The sequence below is a fragment of the Ruditapes philippinarum genome, unplaced genomic scaffold (assembly GCF_026571515.1).
Source record: "Ruditapes philippinarum isolate M1 unplaced genomic scaffold, ASM2657151v2 ctg121_1_1_1_1, whole genome shotgun sequence".
In the NCBI taxonomy this organism is placed as follows: Eukaryota; Metazoa; Mollusca; class Bivalvia; order Venerida; family Veneridae; genus Ruditapes; species Ruditapes philippinarum.
This window is the reverse complement of record NW_026861840.1, coordinates 858,563-880,400: the sequence shown is the minus strand read 5'-3', so window position 1 is coordinate 880,400 and position 21,838 is coordinate 858,563. Positions and strand designations below refer to the sequence as shown.

Genomic DNA, 21,838 nt, shown 5'->3' with positions numbered 1-21,838 from the left:
TATTTGTTTTTCACAAATTGGGTTTTCTTTGATTTTTCTTTTCATTTTTCCAATATCTGCATTTGAAATCCAAAAAGACTTTAATATTTAAAATATTTTGACAATATTTTAACATTCTAACATTTACAAAACCTTTTAATCTAAACTTTGGATTGCTGTTGAATAAGGATACAATCAGTATTTCTTATTAACACCTTATATTTTAAAATGTATGTGCCAGTTCCAGGTACATGTACATGAAACAGACATTTAGGTCACTGAATGTATGTTGTTCACACAGATTTTATAGAAACATTTTTTTATGTGAATTTTAACTTAAAGGCCCATCATGCCTGATAAATGCTATCATTTTTATTTCCCAAAACCATTTTATTTTTGGTTACAGTTTCCAAAAAATACTCATTTGTCATGTTACAAAATTATGATTTATCTTTTGTTTCTTTTGCCCCTTTTGTCAATTGGTATACTTATAGTGAATAAGTATTTTGTATGGAAGACAGATAACTACTTAATCTACATTTTGCTATCTTTACGACACGTTACTGCATGTTAAGCACTAATTTCTTCAGTAGCAAACATCTAACATGCTCTTGATTCATTATTAAAACACTATTAAACACATGTTTGACATTTCTAAAGTGTTAAAAAAGTATGAATTTCTGAGGCATTATGTTCATTTAATATGTTATTAAACTGTGCAAAAAGATAAAGTGTCAATACAGTGCAACCTCTACATAACGACCCATTGTAGAGCAATTACCTCTCTACAACATTTTTTTTCAATTCTTCCCGAAGTAAGACTTCACAATATATCTTAACCGCTCTTAAGCTACACCTATCAACAACAACGAAAATCTTTGTTTTCAAAAGAATGTTGCTATGAAGAGTTTGCACTGTATAATCTTCCAATATTCCTTATCAATGATTTATTATTATTTAATTTTAAGCACCTCAATATTGAAACAAGTCTCTCAATGCAAAAATCACATAAGGAAAAAAATCCACACTGTTTTCAATGTTTATAACATTTATTTTTCTTTATTGTTTTAATAAACCATTTATGCAAACTAAACAAATAAAAAAACTTGAAAAAGCAGTTCATTTTTTTTTTTGTCAATTCACTTTGTTTTTGACGAGGGCTGTCCTACTCTTTTACTGGACATAGAAGTTTCCCACTGATAAAAGCTCATTTCATCATGTTCATAATATTCGTTACATTGGTATTTATCAGAAACTGTGTTGCTAGCAGCTGGTTTCTGTGTTGGAGGTGGTGGAGGAGATGAAGCTGTCGTAGTTCCTGAAATAAAACAAGAAAAAATGACTTACACTTATACAGGGTGGCTCTTTGACAAATATAAACACATAGCATTACTTTTTACTTAAGAAAAAGTAGAAAATTCTCTTTTTAGCTCCGGTGACCTTAATCATGACATGACCAAAATTTAACCTCATGAGCTTGTACTGTAAATGTATTTGCTAATATGAAAAAAAAAGGAAAACAGAAAACTTCAATCTTGTTGCATTCACATTAGCTTGTCTTTTTAGCAATCCATTACCAATGATTAACATACGATGTCAAATCATCAGTGTATAATTTGAGTCATTTGTAAAAACTGTTTTTTATTGTTTATTTCTTAACATAAAAAGACATCATTTATAACATAAAAAACTAAAAAAGTTATGGCTTACATACCTTTAGATGGCTCTGTACCAGAGTCTTTCTTTGAGGAAAAAAGACATCTTGCAGGGCTGTTTGTCACAACCTTAAATAAAAATTATATAAATGTAGAAATATAAAGAAAACATTCAAAAGCAATATAAATTATAAGATAAAGTTATTGTGAAATCTGAACTTTTGGCAAAACCAAAAAAGTATTTTATCCATGTATGTTAATCAATGTCAATCCTTTTTTAAATTTTAGTTTGCTGAGATATATATAAAATATAAATAACATGTAAAAAGAATGTCATCATAATTCATACAGTTTCAAGCTATTTTCCCACAAAAATATAAATGTACTAAAACCTTTAGAAGTCTTAAGTGTGAGATAGTTCTCCTACTAATCCTTGAACTTTAATTGATCTTAATTATTGCAGATAATTTTAGTTAGAATAAATTGAAAGGAACAAAGAGATATACCTATTAAATGATTCATGTTAACATCTCCTTTGTATTATTAGTCTGTCTGGGGACAAATCATTAGTATACAGTGATTCAGATTGGACACACTTTCCTTAGGACAGATGTCCTAAATGGGCATATTTTTTTAGGTCATTTGTCCTAAAGTACAAAAAAAAACTTAAGACAATTTTTGTAACAGTCAAATGAATAATAAAACATTATTGACACTTTCAAGTTTACTTTATTAATATCCCTTTTGTTTGGAAAATATTTCATTCATTTCTATTTCAGTCAGTTAAACAATTTTCTAGGTACAGCTGCTTTCCATGCCTTTAAAGCATCTTCAAATGGGAAATCTTCCCTAGGCTTGCCATTTATCCTTATCCTCATGATTTGGTCCTGAGTGTCAGGATTGAGCCTGTTTCTCAAAGCTGTAAGAGTTTGATTTTGAACAGAAAACCCCCTCTCACAGCCTGCAGTGTTTACAGGACATATGATGGCAAGACTGGCCAATATCAAAAGGTTAGGGAACTGTTCACCATGAAACTTATTTATAAGATGCCACAGTTTAAAGAGATCATCACGGGGATACATTTCTGCTTTAACAAGTATCTTAATCTGTTTCCATTCATTTTTTGTTGCATCTGGATCTATGATTGGAGAGCTGGTCTTAGTGTGCTGAACCCCATCAACCTTCCATTTGTGACTTTTCTCCTCTCCAAAATGATTGACCAGAATGTCTATTTTTTCATCACCCCAGGTTTTCAGTTCAACATCTGACAGCAGTGTGATGGGCCTCATTGAGAGTACCCCAAATGAGGATAGAAGATCAGTATCTGGAAACCTGAAATTATACAAGAAAAACAGAATTATACTATTTTTTAATTTACCTATATGTTATGTTATGTATAAACAATTATAGTTTTTATATGTCATATGAAATAATAACATGTAAAAATACTATCTGCATTTTAGATACTTTATACTAGTGTGGAAAATGTCTTGGAATGCAATGAATTACCTTTTCTCAATATTATTAACAAGTGCAGTGATAAATTTCTCCTTGGCACTAGCTATGTCACTTTTTGGACACTGGGAGATAATGTGCTCCTTGAAGCAAGTGTCTGTAATGACCTCAGCTAACTTCTGCTCATGGCATCCTGGAGTGCTTATCAACTGCTGTAGGTCTGACAATGTCTGGTCAATCTTCACCTGACAAAAATAATGTTTATTTATAATAATGTTTCTATTAATAAAGTTTTGATTCTTAAATAGTTTTATTGCATGGTTTTAAAGAATGAAGCAATCTGAATTATTTTTATACTCACCAAGTATAAATCAATACTTCAAGCATTAGTAAGTTTTGTAAGTAACTTTTAAACGAATTTTACCTTGACTAATGCTACATCTGTAATTTCCTTTTGGAAGAAAAGATTCAACTGAGTCACAATTGGAATGATGTCCATCATTATGTAGGTAATAGATATGAACTTCAGTGTGGCAATCTGAAATAATTAAAGTTTCATTATTGTTTGTTGGTAAATTAAATCAACAAGATATTTTTCAGACAAAGTATTTTTATACAGAAAATTATCAATTAAATGTTTTAATTAACATGAAATTGAATTTAAAAATAATTTTGAAATCTTAGCTAGAAAATAAAACACACAGTTGCAATACAATAACATATATGTGAAAAGATATAAAGTTGTAACAAACTTACTGTAAAACAATGTGATTTCATCCAAAATAACTATAACAGCCAACAGCAGCAAACATCTATTAAATAACATACATTGAAATGTAAAATAAAATAGGAACATTCAAACTAAAATCTGTATAACAAAACAGCTAACTCTGAACATGTGGTTATTTTCAGCATTTTAATTTAATGTTTTTTTGCATTTAAATCAATAAGGTCAATTCATAAATAATAATTTGAATATTGTTTATACCATGAGCCACAAGATCAATGGCTTTATTCTGTCATTCTGGTTGTTAAAAAATGACTTCAAAACTGCTGAAAATATTTAGAAAACAAGTATATTTATAACCTGTTTGCAACAGAAATAATTTGACAACCTTTTTTTTCAATCCTTGTGCTTTGGCATCACTCATTGGGGTGGCAGCTAGATAAGTAATCAATGGATCCAAGCCCCTGAAATTAAAAAAAAACATACATTTAAATTGCTGTAATTATGTTCTTTTATGCATATGAACTTTGTGTTTTAGGATTTTCAAGGTATAAGTTGATATTAAAATAGGCTTGGTCTGTCTATAACTGAAATTGCTTTAAACAATCAAAGATTTTATTCACAATAGCAAACATAAAAATGCATATCGGAAAAAAAACATCATGTTATATGTTTTAAATTGAAGTCTGTTTATGCACATTGGCAAAAGATGATGATCATGTTATATGTTTAATTTTAAATTTTTAAATAGTTTACTTGTAAACTGCTTCAAGTGCAGAGAAGAACGACATCCACCGAACAGCATGGACCTCTTTAAATCTCAATCGGGGGGAGTCCAAGACATCCTGAATGGCCTGTAACTTTGCAACTCTTGCAGCAGAGAATTTGAAGTAGTAAAAGATAGCTGAAATGATTAATCAATTCTTAAATAACTTATTCTTCTTAAAATGTCATGTGCTATATACAAAATCAAAACTAAATACTTTGTTGATTGAAGTAAGCTTACATCAGACTTAGGAAACAAACAAGATTATAAAAATATCTTAGCATTGAATTTGACAGAATTTTTTATTTGTTGGTTTGACAGAATTTTTTATTTGTTGGTTTATGCTTAGAATTTAATCAAAATTTAGTAAACTGCATAAAAAATGAGCTTATCGATAGTTATAATTATTACTTACATGTTATGACTTCCTGATATGCTTTCATTGGTGGCACAGAATCAGACGCCTGACTTGTACACAACGCTAGTCTGTGGGCAATGCATTGTACATTCATGATATGTGGGTTTTGACGCAGCATCATGCCTGTAGTTCCTCTGTCTCTACCTGAAATTTTGTAGAATTGCTAAATATTACAAGTCACTATGTATTAGGAATAATCATTGCACTTCAAAGAAAAGTCAACTTTTTTTATAACAGCAATACCACCATGTGTCACAAAAAAACTCACATCATAAAAATTTAACTTTGATTTTAATATTGTGCATTGAGTATTAACATTGGTCTCATTTTTATCAGTAAAATTTTGTGCTTAGTTGTAAAAAGTACCTGTCATTGCACTAGCTCCGTCTGTGCCAAGACCCATTATCTTTTCAGGACCAATTCCCCTTTTTTCCAACTCCTTGTATAGTGCAGAAGAAATAGCTGCACCTGTTCCTTCATCTAGGCGAATGTTGCATAAATATAATGTTTCAGGAAACATATCCTCCCCCAAAACCTGGCAATAAATGACTAGGCGGTGTGTTACAGTACGATCTGTTGATTCGTCACAAAGAAGTGTAACAAATGGGGACTTCTGTAGTTTCTGTACAGTATGTGTCTCCACAGTGTCGGATACAGCTTTCAAAAATTCATGACCAGCATAGTCCGACTCATAGCTTATACCGTCAGATACAGACAGATGATTGTAGCCACTCACACCAACACTTTTCTGAAACTCAACGAGTGATTTGAATTTACTGAGCGGTATATTTTCTTCAACCAGGTAATAAACTGTCTTTAAGGCAAGTAGAACCGCTTCTTCCTTGGCAGAGAAGTGCTTGTTCATCACACTTTTAAAGTCATCTTTACAGGCCGCTAAAGATCTCTGGTGATCTTTTGATTTAACATGGTCACTAAAAGTACTTGTTCTAAAATTATTACAACCTTGTGTAAATATGTTGTCGCGTCCGTCGTTAATACAAAGGGTACAAAACATCAACTGCTTTTCTGTATCGAACTTAAGCCACTTGTGGGCCTGAAGCCATTTATTTTGAAATGAACGTGGTACTTTAGAATCAGATGAACTACCTTTTTCTTTGATAGGCGGCTGGTTTGACGATTTTTCACTATTAAAACCAACACTAAATAAAGATCGTTGTTTTGCATCAAAGAGAGGTTTTTTCGCCGCCATATTTGTCATACAACAACGATAAACATCGAAGCGTTCCGCACTACACTAAATCAATAAGCGCCGGGTACCGATAAGCGCCTGTATGACTCGGATTATTTTAAATAAACGATTCGTACTTTATCTTTTTATTCGCATAGATAGGGACGAAAATATCTGTTATAATCGAGGCTAAATTGTAAAATGAAGTTTTGACCGTTTGCTACAGAAATTTTTCGGTCAAATTGTCTGACAAACCGAATTTTTCTCGGCCCGATTGACGTACTGAATTTGTTTTTTCCGGTCATCTGTAGCTTTTATCGGCCATTGACCGAAGGGCCGATACAATCTGAATCACTGCAGTATATATCTGGGTTCAAGAAAATATTATTTAATTGAAAATAAGACAAGGCTCTTTCTCTCTCCCCCTCTGTTTTGTGGGTACAATACCTGTACCTTTAGGGTGGTGAATATTCAAACTGTTTACTCTTATAGGCGGAATATAAGGGGGGATTTTTTTTTCCAAATCAAAAGGAAATATTAATTTTAAGGTTGAACGGTGCCGAATTTCGACATTATAATTCATAAATTAAGGGCGTTAGAGGATGACATAAAATCATAATCGTTCTTAATACAAAGGAGATAATTTCAGCATACTCCAGGACACCTCTGTGAGTCACCTGATTTTGGGGACAGTCTCGTATGTTATGGCATGTCACAGTGTGTCATACATTCTCATCATGAAAGGAGGTAAAGATCTTCGAGAATGAATGATGTTTTATGTCTTGTTTGTCTAGCATATCTGTACTAACTTCTATTTAATGATTTATTATTTAACCGAATATTGCCTATCCGAATTTATGAAAGTTAATGACATTTCGAGACATGACAAACATAGAGACCATAAGAATTTAATATTTTGCATGATGTAAATATATGAAAATTACTGAACATTCGACTAAAAATTAAGTAACTAATGTGTTTCTTACTCTCAGAAAACGAAAATTCCTAGTAATTGACATTTTTCACCTTCAAACCGGAAGTATACAAAGTGACTTCACACCGTTAGACTGGTGTAAAAAGTAACGAGCTTAGAGATGTAAATGAAAGGCAAGAGTATTAAACTTTTCTTTGCGACGAATTATCTCATCAGACACGGACACGTCATTAATATATTCTATGAGATGAAGCTGAAGCACTATCATCATAGAAACCCTGATATGTTGTTAGTTTTTTTAAGTGACTAGTCTTCACTTGCAAACACAAGGTCCTCAGTGAGCCCGTAGCGGTAAGTGATCAACATAATTTGAATCGCTCAAATTTCTTTTTTTTCTTTTAGCAAATTATTTTCTTTAGCTTTAAATATATCATTCTAAAAAATATGCAGGTCCTTAGTGTAATTTCAGGGCTCTGAGTACCCTAAAAGCAGCCTTTAGTGCCGTCTTGCTAATATTCATCTTATAGGATATATTATTTCAATCACTAAAATGACAGTTTTTTCTTCAATAAATGCGTTTGTTTGCACTAAATATACAATACAAACATTATTACAAACATTAAATAAGAAAGAAACGTTTTTTTATTCAAGTGAAGAAAAAGTATAAATAAATTTGTCTATACAAAATAATTTTAGCATAAAGAAAACGTAATTTCTTCACAATGCTTAATAAACTGAAAAGAACGTGCCACAAAAGAATGAATATCTCGATTTACAGGTAACAAAAACAACAACTGCTTTGTAATATTTCATTCAACAATAAATATTGACAGAAGAAACATGCATTTTAATAAGCATTTTCAATAAAAATCTTGGATTAGTAATAAATAATAATTAATAAATAAATTTAGCTTTCATTATATTTTAACAAGTAAAATTTTCTTTAATTAAACAATTTTCATTACTGCATTTTGTAATCAACTTTTAAAGAGTCGGGTGTCCCATACAGTGTGGTTAGGCTAGCTGCAGTTGGGTAAAAAAACAAAACAAATATGTTTGCCTTCAAGCAATTTTTCTCTTTGCTAGTCCTCCGGGGTCATTGATTCCGGCACTTTTAAGTGTTGAAAATTGAATACCGCTCAAGTCGGTGCTAAGGGGCGTGAGGGATGTTGCATTTTTTCCATTATGTCTCATGTACAGTACAGACTCAATGAAACCGAGTCTGAAATTTCATGTAATGTTGTTTTGAGTGATGCTTCCGTTTGATCACACTTTCTCCTGATTTTTATATTTCACAACAGCAGGTGCCAAGTGCTATGTGGCAGCTTTTTATAGCTGCGCTTTGCTTCACTTCAGTGATGTTATATTTTTCTGGTCCTTCGGGATTGTTGATTCTGGCACTTAAAATTAAGTGTTGAAAACTGAGTACTGCTAAAGCCAGTGCTAGAGGTATGAGGAATGTTTTTCTCCTTATTATCCCTCATGTACAGACTAAACCAAACCGGGTTTGCAATTTTCATGTAATTTTGTTGTAATTAATGCTTCCGGGGGATCACACATTGTCCGGATCATCATCTGTATAAATGCTATGTTGAGAGTACAGAATTCAATACCTCTATACTGGGTAAATTAAAAGTCCCACAGTAGATCTACTGTACAATTTAAAACAATGTGATGTAATGTTGTATATTGCTATAATATAATACATACATACTAGAAATTAAAACCGTTGTATTCCTGAATGCAACAATATTTTCTACCTTTAATAATGAGGGAAATACATATGTATATAACATATGGCAGGAAAATTTATTTGACATGAACTTGCTAAGAAATATACGTCAGTTTTCAAATATCCAATCAGTCGAATTCGCACGGAAACACGTTTGAAAAGGATATATATGTAGTGGTACTGCATTTCTTACTTTACCTCAATCACATTGCAATATTGCGTATTCAATATTAAGATACCACGTGACTTTTAGGATACGAAACAAGCTCATTTTTGTCAGATTCAGATATGTTAATCAATATTTTTGCTGTTACCCAACTAATTTTGAAGATGAGTACTCGTAATTGTACATCCAATTTACGGTACATGAAAATTAGGAAAACCTCTGAATGTTATCTAACAATATTATGTTAAGTTTCTTATAGCTGGGATCGAGAGAAACGATAAGCTCTTGAAAACAATAAAAACGAGTGCTTTCAAGCAATATCTGGGGTAAAAAGAGCCTTCGGAAGCATTAAAAACAGCAAAATTATATTAGATTCTCTGTTCTTTATTGCTGATTGATGAAAAATATACATGTATTTATCTTAACTTTGATTTTTTAAATTTCTTTATTTATAGAATTATTTATGCAGGAGAGACGATATTCGCGATTTGTTCATGCCAATTACCAGCTTGGCTAAATGTGTCACCTAGGTGTTAATGGTAGTCTGGCTATTAAATTTAGTAGAACATTATCAATATATGAATTAGGTCGATTTCGATTGACGTTAGAAAAAAGCATCGCTTTTGTTTTTTGTAGGTTATTTTCTAACCCTAATTTAGACCATGTCAAAACGTTATTAAGTTCGTGATTAAGAGTTTTATTTTCGATTTTGTTTATATTGATTGATGTTGTAGTTGCCAATCAGATCCTCGCCTGTGTGTAGTGATAAATCCGCCACTGGCTAGCCTCTGCATGTATGTTTATATTTCAGTTATTGTTAAGTCTGTGATTGTTAGCGTATATTTATGAATGCAACAAAGCTATATTGAACCGTCCAGTTATTTGGATTTGTTACATATACAACACTTGCAACATTACAAATGTTACTGGTATAGAGAATTGTCTTCTGCAAGAGCCTCGTTAAACTTATGGTGGAATCCTAATTAAAGTTGCAATTTTTGGTATGTAAAATAAGAAGACTGAGTCATGACAGTGACTATATGGTAGAATTAATTTGCGACATTAACAATATCAAGGATTATCTATTTCAAAGCAAGGTCTTTGAAAGACACTGTTTAAAGCTTAAGCTATCAGGGGGCAACGAGAGATACAAAAAAGCCCATAAGTACACCATTCGTTTGTAAAATTTAAAAATAAAATAAAAAAAATTTTAAACTAAATTATAATAACTCGTTGGGAAATGCATACATGTATATCTATGCCTTGCCTATTCTTGATATTTTTTAATAAAACGGTATGCTAAAACAATAGCGAAAAGGCTACACCGACTACTCTTGTCGCTTTTAAGGCCGTACAGAACCAGTCAAAACTCCGTGAATATGAAAATGTAACCCATTTCCGGTCTTTTCCGAAAAATCTCTCATCATGGCGGAGCAGGTAAGCATTGAAAGATTTGGATGCAATTATTACTACAAATACTGATTGTTTCGAAAAATTGATTACGTTCCATGACTTTTCAATACCTTTTGATTTGATAAATTGCTCCTTTGAATACACTGTATTCTCGTATGGTCTTTAAAAACAGATTGTCATATATTTTCGCGACAAGTATACTCGGTTCCTATGATATCGCTGGTTCTATGATATCGCGGTATTTACATTTTCTGCGACTGCGCGCTAAAGCGACACCTGCCGATGCTGCTATTTTTATAAATGTCACGCTAAACCGCATCGCATTCGCCGATAAATATAATTTTGTTAATAATGAATGCATTCCTGGTAAGAAAACTTTTTTATACAAACCTTTACATTTAACTACTATTTCCATTCATTTTTTTACACAGTCATTTGAAATAAGCCATAATCCCACTCACTTACATATCGTCTGTTTATAAACAAACCAAAACGAGGCTTGATGTTACTATAAATAGACATTGCTAATATTTTATTGGAAAATGTATGGAAGGCCACTTTAGTCATAATTTTTGTCCCTAAAATATTATTTAAAAAATCACACAGCAATTTTTTTAATATACATTTATAAATATATTTGAATATGATACAATGAATAAAAATCATTTAACAATTTGCACAATACACAAACAAAAACATCATTCTGATAGTTTACAAATATTAATATCAAATATGATAAACAAGATCAGTTCAACTTGATAGATCTACACATAGAATACATAAAATACTTCAAAAAATATATTCATTTTTAAATAAGATTTATATTCTTAACTTTTTGCATCCATCAATACAATTTCTTTTCCTTGAGCATACAATATCTTTTGAGCATGATAACTTTTTTCATCATTTTAGGGTCCACCTTCAAAAAAAAAGAGACTACAATATGACAGGTCCAATTTGCAGAGAGCCTTCCAGGCTACAAGTAATGGAATGTCTGTTTACAGAGCTGCCAGAATGTATTCTGTGCCAGAAACCACTTTAAGGGATAGGAAAACAGGCAAAGTTGAGGTAGATTCAACTATTGGGTTTGAAACAATCTTCAATAAAGAAGAAGAAAATAAGTTGGTACAGCATGTATCTTATATGGCTGAAATAGGCTATGGGTACAATAAACAAGGAATCCAACATATGGCAAAAGACTATGCAAAGTCACTTGGTAAATCTGTAAAGGCCAAAAACTCCCTAAGTAATTGTTGGTTTTATGGGCTTCTAAAACGTTGGCCCAATTTAACTGTTGCCAAACCCCAGAAACTGTCCCTTGCAAGGGCTCAATCAGCATCTAGAGAAGCGCTTGACAAGTATTTTAGAGAGCTTTCAGCCATCATAGAAAAACATAAATTTGATGAGCATCCTGAAAGAATTTTTAACATTGATGAAACGGGCATAAATGCGGAACATGCTCCGCCTAAGATTGTTTTCAGTAAAGGGACAAAACCACAAGCTATAACATCCACTAGATCTTCTACAATAACCATAATTGCTGGGGGGAATGCATTGGGGAATTTTATCCCACCTTATTACATCTTCCCTGGAAAAAGGTGGAATCCAGATTTTTTAGAGGGGTGTCTTCCTGGGTCAGCAGGAGAAATGTCTGACTCTGGGTGGTCAAACACCCAGATATTTCAGAATTACGTCACTACACATTTCATGAAGTATTCCGGTGTAAGTCTAGGCATAGATCAGCCATCAACTCTGATATTATACGATGGTCATAGGTCCCATATAAATCTGACACTCACTGACTGGGCCAAACAGAACAATGTCATTTTATATGTGCTTCCTCCCCATACCAGCCATCTGACACAGCCATTGGATGTATCTGTATTTGGGCCTTTGAAAGCTATGTATAATAAAGAATGCCAGGTTTATCTTCAGCAATATCCTGGTATTAACATCACCAAATACCAGGTTGCTCAACTAACCAGGAAACCTTACATTAGAGCATTATCGCCTGAAAATCTGATAACAGGATTTAGAAAAACTGGAATATATCCTCTGAACAGTGGCATTATTGAGGATAGCCAGGTTGCTCCAGCTATCATTTATGACAAAAATGATACAGAGAACCAAAATGACTCTGATAAAAATATTGCAGAAAACTCTTCCTCTAACAATAATATAGTAGACAAAGCTGCTCCTTCAAACTCTGTCGACAACCAAACTGCTTCTTCCAACCTTGTAAACAAGCAAGCTGCACCTGCCAACTCTGTAAACAAATCTCCAAACAGCTTTTTTGATGATAAAACTATTAAGTCAGTTGTTCTGAAAAAGAAAAAAAGATTTGTACCACCATACTTAGCAGGAAACCTTCTAAATAAACAAAACCAAAACTTGATAAATTCAAATTCAATTGTACAGAAAGAAAGAAAAAAACAATCCAATAAAGTCATGAATATTAAAAAAAGTAAAAAGTGTAAATCAATTAGCACAGTTGTAAAACCAAGTACATCTGGAATTCAATCTTCAAAGAAAGGTGGTCCATTACTCCTTAGTGAGGATGATGATTGTCTCAGTTCATCTGATGATATCTGTGATGAAGATCTGTGCTGTGTGTGTGGTGAATGGCAACCGAAGGAGTTAAGGGGTGCACTCAGTGTTGTAATAACCAAATGGGCACAGTGTGATGTCTGCAACCATTGGACTCACCTAATTTATTGCTCACCTGTCCGTGTTGTCCGTCTCAATTATGGATTCAAGTGTCCACACTGTGAAAATAACTAATTTGTATCCATTTAAAATCATGTAAATAAGTAAAATGATTGTTAAAAACGTTTGCAAACAGTTAATTAACATTTAAATGTTTGAATTTTATACCTATTTTACTGTTGACAGTTTTTCACAAACTTATTTGAAGATTTCGGCAGATTTAGCCTTCCATACTTACATTTTAAGGATTACCACGATATCGTAGTAACCTCCCCTGAAATGAGCCAAAATGGCGGACAATGTAAATAATTAAAAAAAATACAATTTAATTGGAACTATTGAAATATTTTTTTCACAAACAGTTTTGTAAAAGGATGACTTATTAAAAGGAAGAGGAATTTCATTCAGGTATGATTTTTATTTTTTACTTTTTGCCGATAAACGTTAAGTACCGCGATATCATAGAACCCCGGGCTAATAATGGATTTAATATTCTTTCTCGTAGTCTACCAATATAGTATGAGGGAGTTATCGATGATGTTATCGATTTTACATCACTCCCCTGTTCTTAAAATTCATTTCAAAGCCTTTCAATTTATGTGTTTTAATTATTTGCTTACATGTTTGAAAAGAATCCGGGTCAGCTCGGCCCTAAAACATACTCGGCCCGAGTCAGCTCGGCCCTATTCCAACTCGACACGGGTCAACTCGGCCCACTTTTTACAATGGGTAAAGGACATCAAAGGACTCCTATTGTCACGGGCTATTATTATCAGTCAATGTATGTTAAAGATACCAATTAATTAGGTGATAATTATGAGTGACTCATTCATTCAAATTTAATAAGTGACCACCTGCAATGAATTAGAAGCTTATGCTATTAAGTAAACACGTTTTTATTCCATAATTTTTTGAAAATTACTTTACTCAGAAAAAACATCTACAGAAACACTTTTATTATATTCACAGGCACAAGTATCGGACCTGGGAAGAAAAAATATGAAGCTATTTTATTAATCTGTTCATAATTTTTCTTCCCAGGTTCGATAATAGTGCTTGTGTCTATATTAATTTTATCGAAACAGCAAGACAAATAACTTTTTTTTCTAAATATACTTTATTTCAGCAGAGGTACAATGTATAATCATATAATAATAATATTATATTTCTTATTTTTCATTTACCTTAACAACATGCAAAGCAAAGTAAATACGTTATAGGCCTTTATATTTTTGTAAAGTGGGCCGAGTTGACCCGTGCCTAGTCCTAATTTTAAGACCTATACGTAACCTATTTCATATTTATCATTCATTAATCTGATATTTTACATTTTTCATTTTCCATGTTACGTTAGGTCTTAACAGATCTTTGCAAAATCGTGTAGCAAAAAAATTGACATTAGACATCGATTTAGATCTAATGAATTTAAACAATTAAAACAACGTGTATTTACAATAATTTTGACCTATTTATGAACAAAACTAAAAAATGAATACCTGTTAACAAAATAATTGAACTGTCACATCCGAAAAGTCATGATTAAATCCTCTCATTTAATTAAATTCCTTGTACAGCCGATATACAAATGGCCGCCATACAGTGCGCGAAATCTGATTGGCTAATTCAAATGCAAGCGTTTAAATGATTCCAGAAGTTTCTAACGGAATTTTTTTCAACGAAATAATTTCCCATGCACCGTCAGTGTGTTCGAATATATTTTTCCGTTCAAAAAATTGGAATCAATCTGTAAAACGCTTTACTTAACCAGTATGGCCGATGAGCAAAATAGATTGATATTTATATTTTATTTTTAATTGATAATTTCATTGTTTGAAAGTTTTTGTTAATGATAGACCATGCAATTGAAAGAACAGAAGATAAGCTTTTGAATAAAGCTTGAAAGGCAAGTCAACAGACATGTTTTTAATTTTTCAAAATGCTACGCGTTTATGAGCAATAACTATTAGACGTCAGGCTTGACCAACATAAAACTATAACAAGCCTGTAACGTCTAATCTATTGGACTAACCCGTGCCGAGTTCGAATAGGGCCGAGTTGACTCATCCTTTGAAAATTAAATGAATGACAGAATTCATGATGATTAAGGGGAGTGTTGTGTATGTTCAACAAATGAGCATATAACCCCTTAACATGTTACCTACTTATTAAGAATCTGTCTTGCAAATTCCATGTCCAACTCTAATCCTTAAGTGACAGAATCCATGTCAATGCGGCATTAGCACTAACTCGGCCCCCAAGTCATCTTGGCCTTACACCTAATTTGCCCATGATTAAATACTTCTGGTAAAATGATAACATTTTTTAACTGTTTATATATTTTCATTGTTTAGCATTTTCCTGATTACACTTCTATCAATTTCATTAGAAGGTTGGCCTACATCTGATGTTTGTAGAAAGTATTGTTCAAACAGCATTAGGTGTTTACTATAGTTACATTTTATGTTACAAAATTCAGTCTTAACATATTTTTTTATGGATCAATCATAAAAACATCTTTTCGGACATGTCTTTTAATCAAAGATAATTCCCAACAACACTGCCAACTTTTTGAATTTCTATTTGTTAGTCGTCGTAACTTTTAATAATTTAGAAAATTAAAAAAATTAATTAACTAAATCTTTATCCTAACAATTTTTTATTATAGAGTGGATTTGACCAGTGCCAAGTTGGTATAACCCCGAGTTGACCTCAATGATTCATATAAACTTTTATCACTGTGGTTCATTTCATTGGATAAATTATATATTTCAGACCGAGAGATCGTTTCAAAAACAGGATGCAGTCTTCATGAACAAGAAGTCTGCTTTACTGTCTGCAAAGGGCAAGAAAAATCTTCGTTACTCGAAGAGTGTTGGTCTAGGATTCAAGACGCCAAGAGAAGTAAAAAAAATTGAACTATTATTTTCTGGTTTTAAACAATTTTAGATTTTGCTATATATAGCAAATCAGTCAACTGACTAGCTTTCTGATAAATAACTTCTAAAGTACTAATGGATGAATTGCAAGGCATTTTGTTTAATATATTATATTTAGGTTTCTGTCATAACTATTGTTTGTCTGTGGTTAAGTGCATGTTGCTTTCACTTTAAGTTATTGCATTTTTAATATGGGTTCTTTTATGTGATTTTTTATCATCCTTTATTCATATACAGTGTAACTTCCGAATTCCGGAACTTCTGAAATCCGGAAACTTCTAAAAATCGAACAATTTTTTCGGTCCCGATTTTTTCCCTTCTATTTTCTATTAATATAATACTTCTGAATTCCGGACGATATTTTTGTAAAATTAGAGTCAAATCAATGCAATTTTACCTCCAAAATCCGGAAATATCTAAAGGTGTGAAATACTTTGTAAAATCGAGAATGTTTACCCTGCAGGAAGATTTAATCTCCCTGTCGATTGTTAACTAATTAGAAGTGATCGTGTAATTTGACACGCGTTAAAATCACAAACTGTGAAGTAATATATTTGAAGTGATGCGGTCAATTAAAGTAATTTACGGCGGTCAGTGAATTTGAAGTGTTTATTAGCGGATTAAATGGCAATTAATTGGGACAATTTGTGCATCAAACGTCTTTAGGGATTTTATTGCATTTGCTGTACTAATTAATTAACTAGCATCGGACAATTTGTAAGTTAAATAAAGTGTAAAATATCAATGTTTTCTTTTCCTTCACATCTTTATCTTGATTAAAAGACTATTATATATGATATTACAGTAATGGCCACATTTTCCTTGACATTTAGTGACATTTAGTGGCTTAGTCTTGTCCACATTATCCGAAACCTCTGAATTCCGGCAACCTCTGAAATCCGAACATTTTGACAAGTCCCATGGGTGTTCGGTTTTCAGAAGTTACACTGTACACAATCTGCCAATTTCAGTTTTTATTTTTTATAGATTTACAACCAAAAAAGTAGTTTCTTGCTAAAGGTTTAAGGGTTACTAAGCTTAGTGGACTTGATAAATATTTTAAGCAATCCTGCTGAAGCAATCTGAATAACTTTATAATTACTTTACAGTGATTTTTTTCACTGTATTTTACAGCCGAATAAAGGCTGTTTCCCCTAGCCCAATATAGGTATATTTTCCCCTAAAAATGCATATATTTCCCCCTTAAATGCCTCGTGCTCTTCCTTACCAGAACCATGACTTAACAGCATCAGCTAGAAGACAGAAATCTGTCGCTATAGATACTGCCTCTACTATTGTACCATGCATGTTAAATTGAATTGAAATTAATTATTTTCATAAAATGTGTGCGTAAATTTCATTTTCAGTTGTTGGAAATTGATTTCTGGTTTCCCCCTTTTCTGATTTATTGCGCTATATTTTCCCCTTCAGAAAGCCACAGGTTGTTTGGAAAATTGGAAAAAAAGTCACTGCTTTATATTAATACTGATTAAGAATTTAAGATAATTTGTGAAAGTCATAACTTGTATAACTTTTCTCCTTACATTGCAAATTATCTTCATTTTAGGCTGTCGAAGGCACATACATTGATAAGAAATGTCCATTTACTGGTAACGTGAGCATCCGAGGACGTATTCTGTCAGGTGTTGTTATGAAGATGAAGATGCAAAGGACTATTGTAATCCGTAGAGATTATCTGCACTTTGTGAAAAAATACCAGAGATTTGAGAAGAGACATAAAAATATGTCTGTGCATCTTAGTCCATGTTTTAGGTATGCTATTTCCCAACTTTGTGTCAATATTAAGAAAAGCAGTATTACTATATAATAATTTGACATTGACAAAAATGTGACAGGCAGAGTAGAGAGGTCTTGAAAAACGCATTTCTCTGTCACTGGCACCCTTTTTTTGCAGTCACATAAAATTTTTGTTCTACCTAAATTGTTGATAATAAATATCTTAAATTCACTAATTGATAAAACTATTCTTGAGGCTGTCAGACCTTTTCAGAAATTTTACGTGTATAAAAGTCCAAATACAGCAAACATGTTGAATAAAAGGGTTTAAAATTGGTTTTATTTCAATGTCAATATGATAATGATGTTTTAATATTCTTTGTAAGTCACCAGAGGTGTTTACTTGTAAATATGCTAACATTCTAATGTTGTTCAGTTACTGACTATTGTTTTCAAAGGCAATCATCAGTTTATGTTGGATAATTTGATTTGTTGGTGTCGTTTTGGAAAAGTAATTCAAGTCACAAGTGATGTTTTACTCACGATGGTCTTCAGACATTATATGTTGAAATTGCCAACTGGCATTTTGCTGATGTGACTTCTTCTAATTTTCTTTAATATCACAGTGACAGGAAAATCATCTCTTTACAATAAGTTATTTTTATGACTGTCAGTTCTTCTGAAAATAAGACCTCACAATAAATCTAACGTCTTGAGAGCAAAGCTTCTAAGCATCGGCCAAAATAGTGTCTCCTAAATGGTGTTGATCTGTATTTTGAAAGTTCTTTCTTAAAGGGTTTTCGGTTAATTTCTTTCGGTGTCATTCAGGTTGGTTTTGATCCTTGGGCAAGGAAAAAATTTCACATACAATTAATCTTGGACATTTGAGTCTAATGGTGTTTTGTCTCTGCTTAATCTTGTTGAGTTAGTATTTGATCACTTGTGGATAAATCCAGGAAAATTGTTTAGGTAGATTGATGGTCAAGATGTTACATAAAAAAAGTTTAAAATCGATATCAAAAACAACCAAAGTAAAAATAAGAAAGTATATAAGTTGAACACATGGTTTCTTTGCATCTGTTTGTTAATGAATTTTTTTTCAGTATCTTAAAATTTTGTTTTTTATTTTTTAAGAATTAAATGGTTTCCTCTCGGCTTGTGTGAAATAGACAGTTTAAATTATTTCAGTGGAGCATTTTTAGCTCACCTGTCACAAAGTGACAGGAGTCACAAAGTGACAGGATGAGCTTTTGTGATCGCTTTTCGTCCGGCGTCCGTCCGTCCGTAAACTTTTACTTTAAATGACATCTCCTCATAAACCACTAAGCCAATTTCATCCAAACAGGAATGTTCCTTTGGTGGTCACCTTTAAAAATTGTTCAAAGAATTTAATTCCATGCAGAACTCTGGCAACCGAAAGAAAAAACTTTAAATATCTTCTTATAAAAAACCATAAGAGCTAGAGCTTTGATATTTGGCATGAAACATCTTCTAGTGAGTGTCTACCAAGTTTGTTCAAATAAAAGCCCTGGGGTCAAAATTGGCCCCGCCCCAGGGGTCGTTGATTTTCCCTATGTGCATATAGTAAAAACTTAAAAAATCTTCTTTTAAAGAACCAAAAGAGTTAGAGCTAAGATATTTAGCATGAAACATGTTCTAATAAGTGTCTACCAAGTTTGTCCAAATAAAAGCCCAGGGGTCAAAATTGGCCCCGCCCTGGGGGGTCATTGATTTTCCCTATATGCATATAGTAAAAACTTAAAAAATCTTCTTTTAAAGAACTCAAAGAGCTATGGCTAAGATATTGAGCATGAAACATGTTCTAATAGGTGTCTACCAAGTTTGTTCAAGTAAAAGACCAGGGGTCAAAATTGGCCCCGCCCTGGGGGGTCATTGATTGTCTTTATATGTGTATAGCAAAAACTTAAAATCTTTGGAAAAACCCAAATAGCTAGAGTTTAGATATTAAGCATGAAACATCTTCTAGTAAGTGTCTACAAAGTTTGTTCAAATAAAAGCACTGGGGTCAAAACTGGCCCGGCCCCAGGGGTGTCATTGTTTTTAACTATATGTTAAAAACTTAAAAAAAAATCTTCTTTTAAAAAGCCCAATGAGCTAGAGCTTAGATGTTTAGCATGAAACATCTTCTTATGGGTGTCTACCAAGTTTGTGCAAATAAAAGTCCTTGGGTTAAATTGGCCCTGCAACGTTTGGGGGGGGGGGTTGGTGGGGCCTATATACAGTCACAAAGTCATGAAGTCACAAATGATGTTTTACTCACGATGGTCTTCAGACTTGAACTGGTGATACTGCCAAATGGCATTCTGCTGATGTGACAGGCCATTATTTATCTAAAAAATTGAGATAGTCCATCATGTCCTCCATTGTTGCACCAATTACTTCATAAATTATGCTTGATCAGTTTTTCAAAAGCAGATGTTTCGTTTATGTTAAAGGCTGTATACATTTCCCTATGGGCATGATTGGGCATGATTGAAAGTTAAAGCTGCTGTTATAAAGGCTATAGCTGACCTTCAGGATTCTAAATATAGCTTTTAAAAAAATTCTTTGATTGATTTTATCAACATACAGTAACATGGATATTTTATGAATTTTGTAATATATTCTACAATGAAAAATATTGGTCTTACGAGTTTATGGTCAATAGGATATCCATGTAAAGACATGATCGGGTAAAATAAGCTGTAAAAATGACAAGTCACAAATGATGTTTTTCTCACGATGGTCTTCAGACATGTATACTGGTGATACTGCCAAATGGCATTTTGCTGATGTGACTATAGTAAAAATAATGACAACCTGCAATTTGTTTGGTATATTTCATCAATCAAATGTTTATAAAAAATTTGTGAAAATCTATCCTTTCTGCTCCAATCTTTATTTTCTTTAAACAAATAAATCAAATAAAACATTTTCCAAGAGCTATTCCTTCATTCAACTATTGATGGAAACACAATTGTTTAGCATATCTGGAGCAATAAAGGTTATTGTCTTAAAATAATATGCCCCTAGGTACTGTGGTTCAAATTACGACAGGAACTTTGGATTCTTTCATGTGAGGAAGCTATCCAACTAGCTTATGGAATGTTTGTAAATTTACTTGGGTGCTCCTTCCTGTCTGAAATAATGCATGAACACCTGAGGTCTTCCTCCACCAGTAAAACTGGAGAGTTGCCATATGACTTACATTGTGTTGGTGCGAAATAAAAACCAAACAAAATGACCCCCCCCCCCCCAAAAAAAAAAAAAACGAAAAAAAACCCATCAAGCATATAAGTCCAGTCAAGACTAGTGTTGTCAAGTTATTGAGTCATCTATGTTTTATATGTAAGTCACAAGTGATGTTTTCTCACGATGGTCTTCAGACATGTACTGGTGATACTGCCAAATGGCATTCTGCTGATGTGACTACATAATAACAATTTCCCACATTACTTCCATATGAAGCTAAATTTGATATATTTTGCTCATTTCTTTATTTGCACAATTTGTTCAAAACTGGCATGTCTTACCACAGGATCAGATTGATGGTCAGTTGTGTAGAAATAAAGAAAAAATATTTTCAAAGTTCATGGAATGACTAATTGGTACGATCATTTATTGGTGACTATAATTAGATATTTATTACACTTCATTAATTAATGAATGTTCTCTATATATTGCAGGGACGTAGTGCCTGGTGATGTTGTAACTGTTGGAGAATGCCGACCCCTCAGTAAGACCGTCAGATTCAACGTTCTCAAGGTCTCCAAAGCAGCAGGATCTAAAAAAGGATTCAAGAAATTCTAAATGCTGTGTAAATGAAAGAAAATAAATGAAAAAAAAGATCAAATTTTTTCATTTAGTTCTTTAATATGATTAAAATCATTAACATGTTAAATAATCCTTGGTCACACAGTCAAAAACTGCTATGTATTCACATGAACACATGTTCTGAGAAAATAGTGGCTGTCCATAATTTTAGAATCAACTTTGCTGAAAATATGAAAACTCCAAATTATATG

At 32.5% G+C, this 21,838-nt stretch overlaps 2 protein-coding genes and 4 non-coding genes across 6 annotated transcripts; 5 read left to right on the top strand and 1 right to left on the bottom strand.

Moving 5' to 3' along the window:
- Positions 1-2,321: 2,321 nt before the first annotated feature.
- On the bottom strand, positions 2,322-6,210 carry LOC132717003 (uncharacterized protein C17orf113-like). Its single transcript, XM_060700354.1, has 7 exons — positions 5,367-6,210; positions 4,998-5,144; positions 4,573-4,720; positions 4,205-4,280; positions 3,514-3,627; positions 3,144-3,334; positions 2,322-2,966 (listed from the first exon to the last, which is right to left on the bottom strand). Exons 1-7 carry the CDS (start codon positions 6,208-6,210, stop codon positions 2,414-2,416), a joined length of 2,073 nt encoding a protein of 690 aa, XP_060556337.1. The 3' UTR covers positions 2,322-2,413.
- Positions 6,211-10,318: 4,108 nt separating this feature from the next.
- LOC132717045 (small ribosomal subunit protein uS17-like) lies at positions 10,319-21,635 on the top strand. The gene is made up of 4 exons (XM_060700431.1): positions 10,319-10,458; positions 15,913-16,041; positions 17,644-17,849; positions 21,500-21,635. Exons 1-4 carry the CDS (start codon positions 10,447-10,449, stop codon positions 21,621-21,623), a joined length of 471 nt encoding a protein of 156 aa, XP_060556414.1. The 5' UTR covers positions 10,319-10,446; the 3' UTR covers positions 21,624-21,635.
- Positions 18,336-18,415, top strand: LOC132717059 (small nucleolar RNA SNORD35). The gene has a single exon (XR_009623906.1). It is a non-coding gene; the product is annotated as a small nucleolar RNA SNORD35 (small nucleolar RNA).
- Positions 20,074-20,153, top strand: LOC132717056 (small nucleolar RNA SNORD35). The gene has a single exon (XR_009623903.1). It is a non-coding gene; the product is annotated as a small nucleolar RNA SNORD35 (small nucleolar RNA).
- LOC132717057 (small nucleolar RNA SNORD35) lies at positions 20,534-20,615 on the top strand. The gene has a single exon (XR_009623904.1). It is a non-coding gene; the product is annotated as a small nucleolar RNA SNORD35 (small nucleolar RNA).
- Positions 21,168-21,246, top strand: LOC132717058 (small nucleolar RNA SNORD35). Its single transcript, XR_009623905.1, has one exon. It is a non-coding gene; the product is annotated as a small nucleolar RNA SNORD35 (small nucleolar RNA).
- Positions 21,636-21,838: the final 203 nt, after the last annotated feature.

Excerpts from the sequence above, each read along its gene's own strand:
- LOC132717045 (XM_060700431.1), top strand. Across the intron at positions 16,042-17,643 it reads GATTCAAGACGCCAAGAGAA|GCTGTCGAAGGCACATACAT; the intron begins GTAAAAAAAATT and ends TCTTCATTTTAG. Across the intron at positions 17,850-21,499 it reads CATCTTAGTCCATGTTTTAG|GGACGTAGTGCCTGGTGATG; the intron begins GTATGCTATTTC and ends TATATATTGCAG.
- LOC132717003 (XM_060700354.1), bottom strand. The coding sequence starts at position 6,210 with ATGGCGGCGAAAAAACCTCTCTTTGATGCAAAACAACGATCTTTATTT. Across the intron at positions 4,281-4,572 it reads GCACTTGAAGCAGTTTACAA|GGGCTTGGATCCATTGATTA; the intron begins GTAAACTATTTA and ends TTTTAATTTCAG. Across the intron at positions 3,628-4,204 it reads CACAAGGATTGAAAAAAAAG|ATTGCCACACTGAAGTTCAT; the intron begins GTTGTCAAATTA and ends TAATTATTTCAG.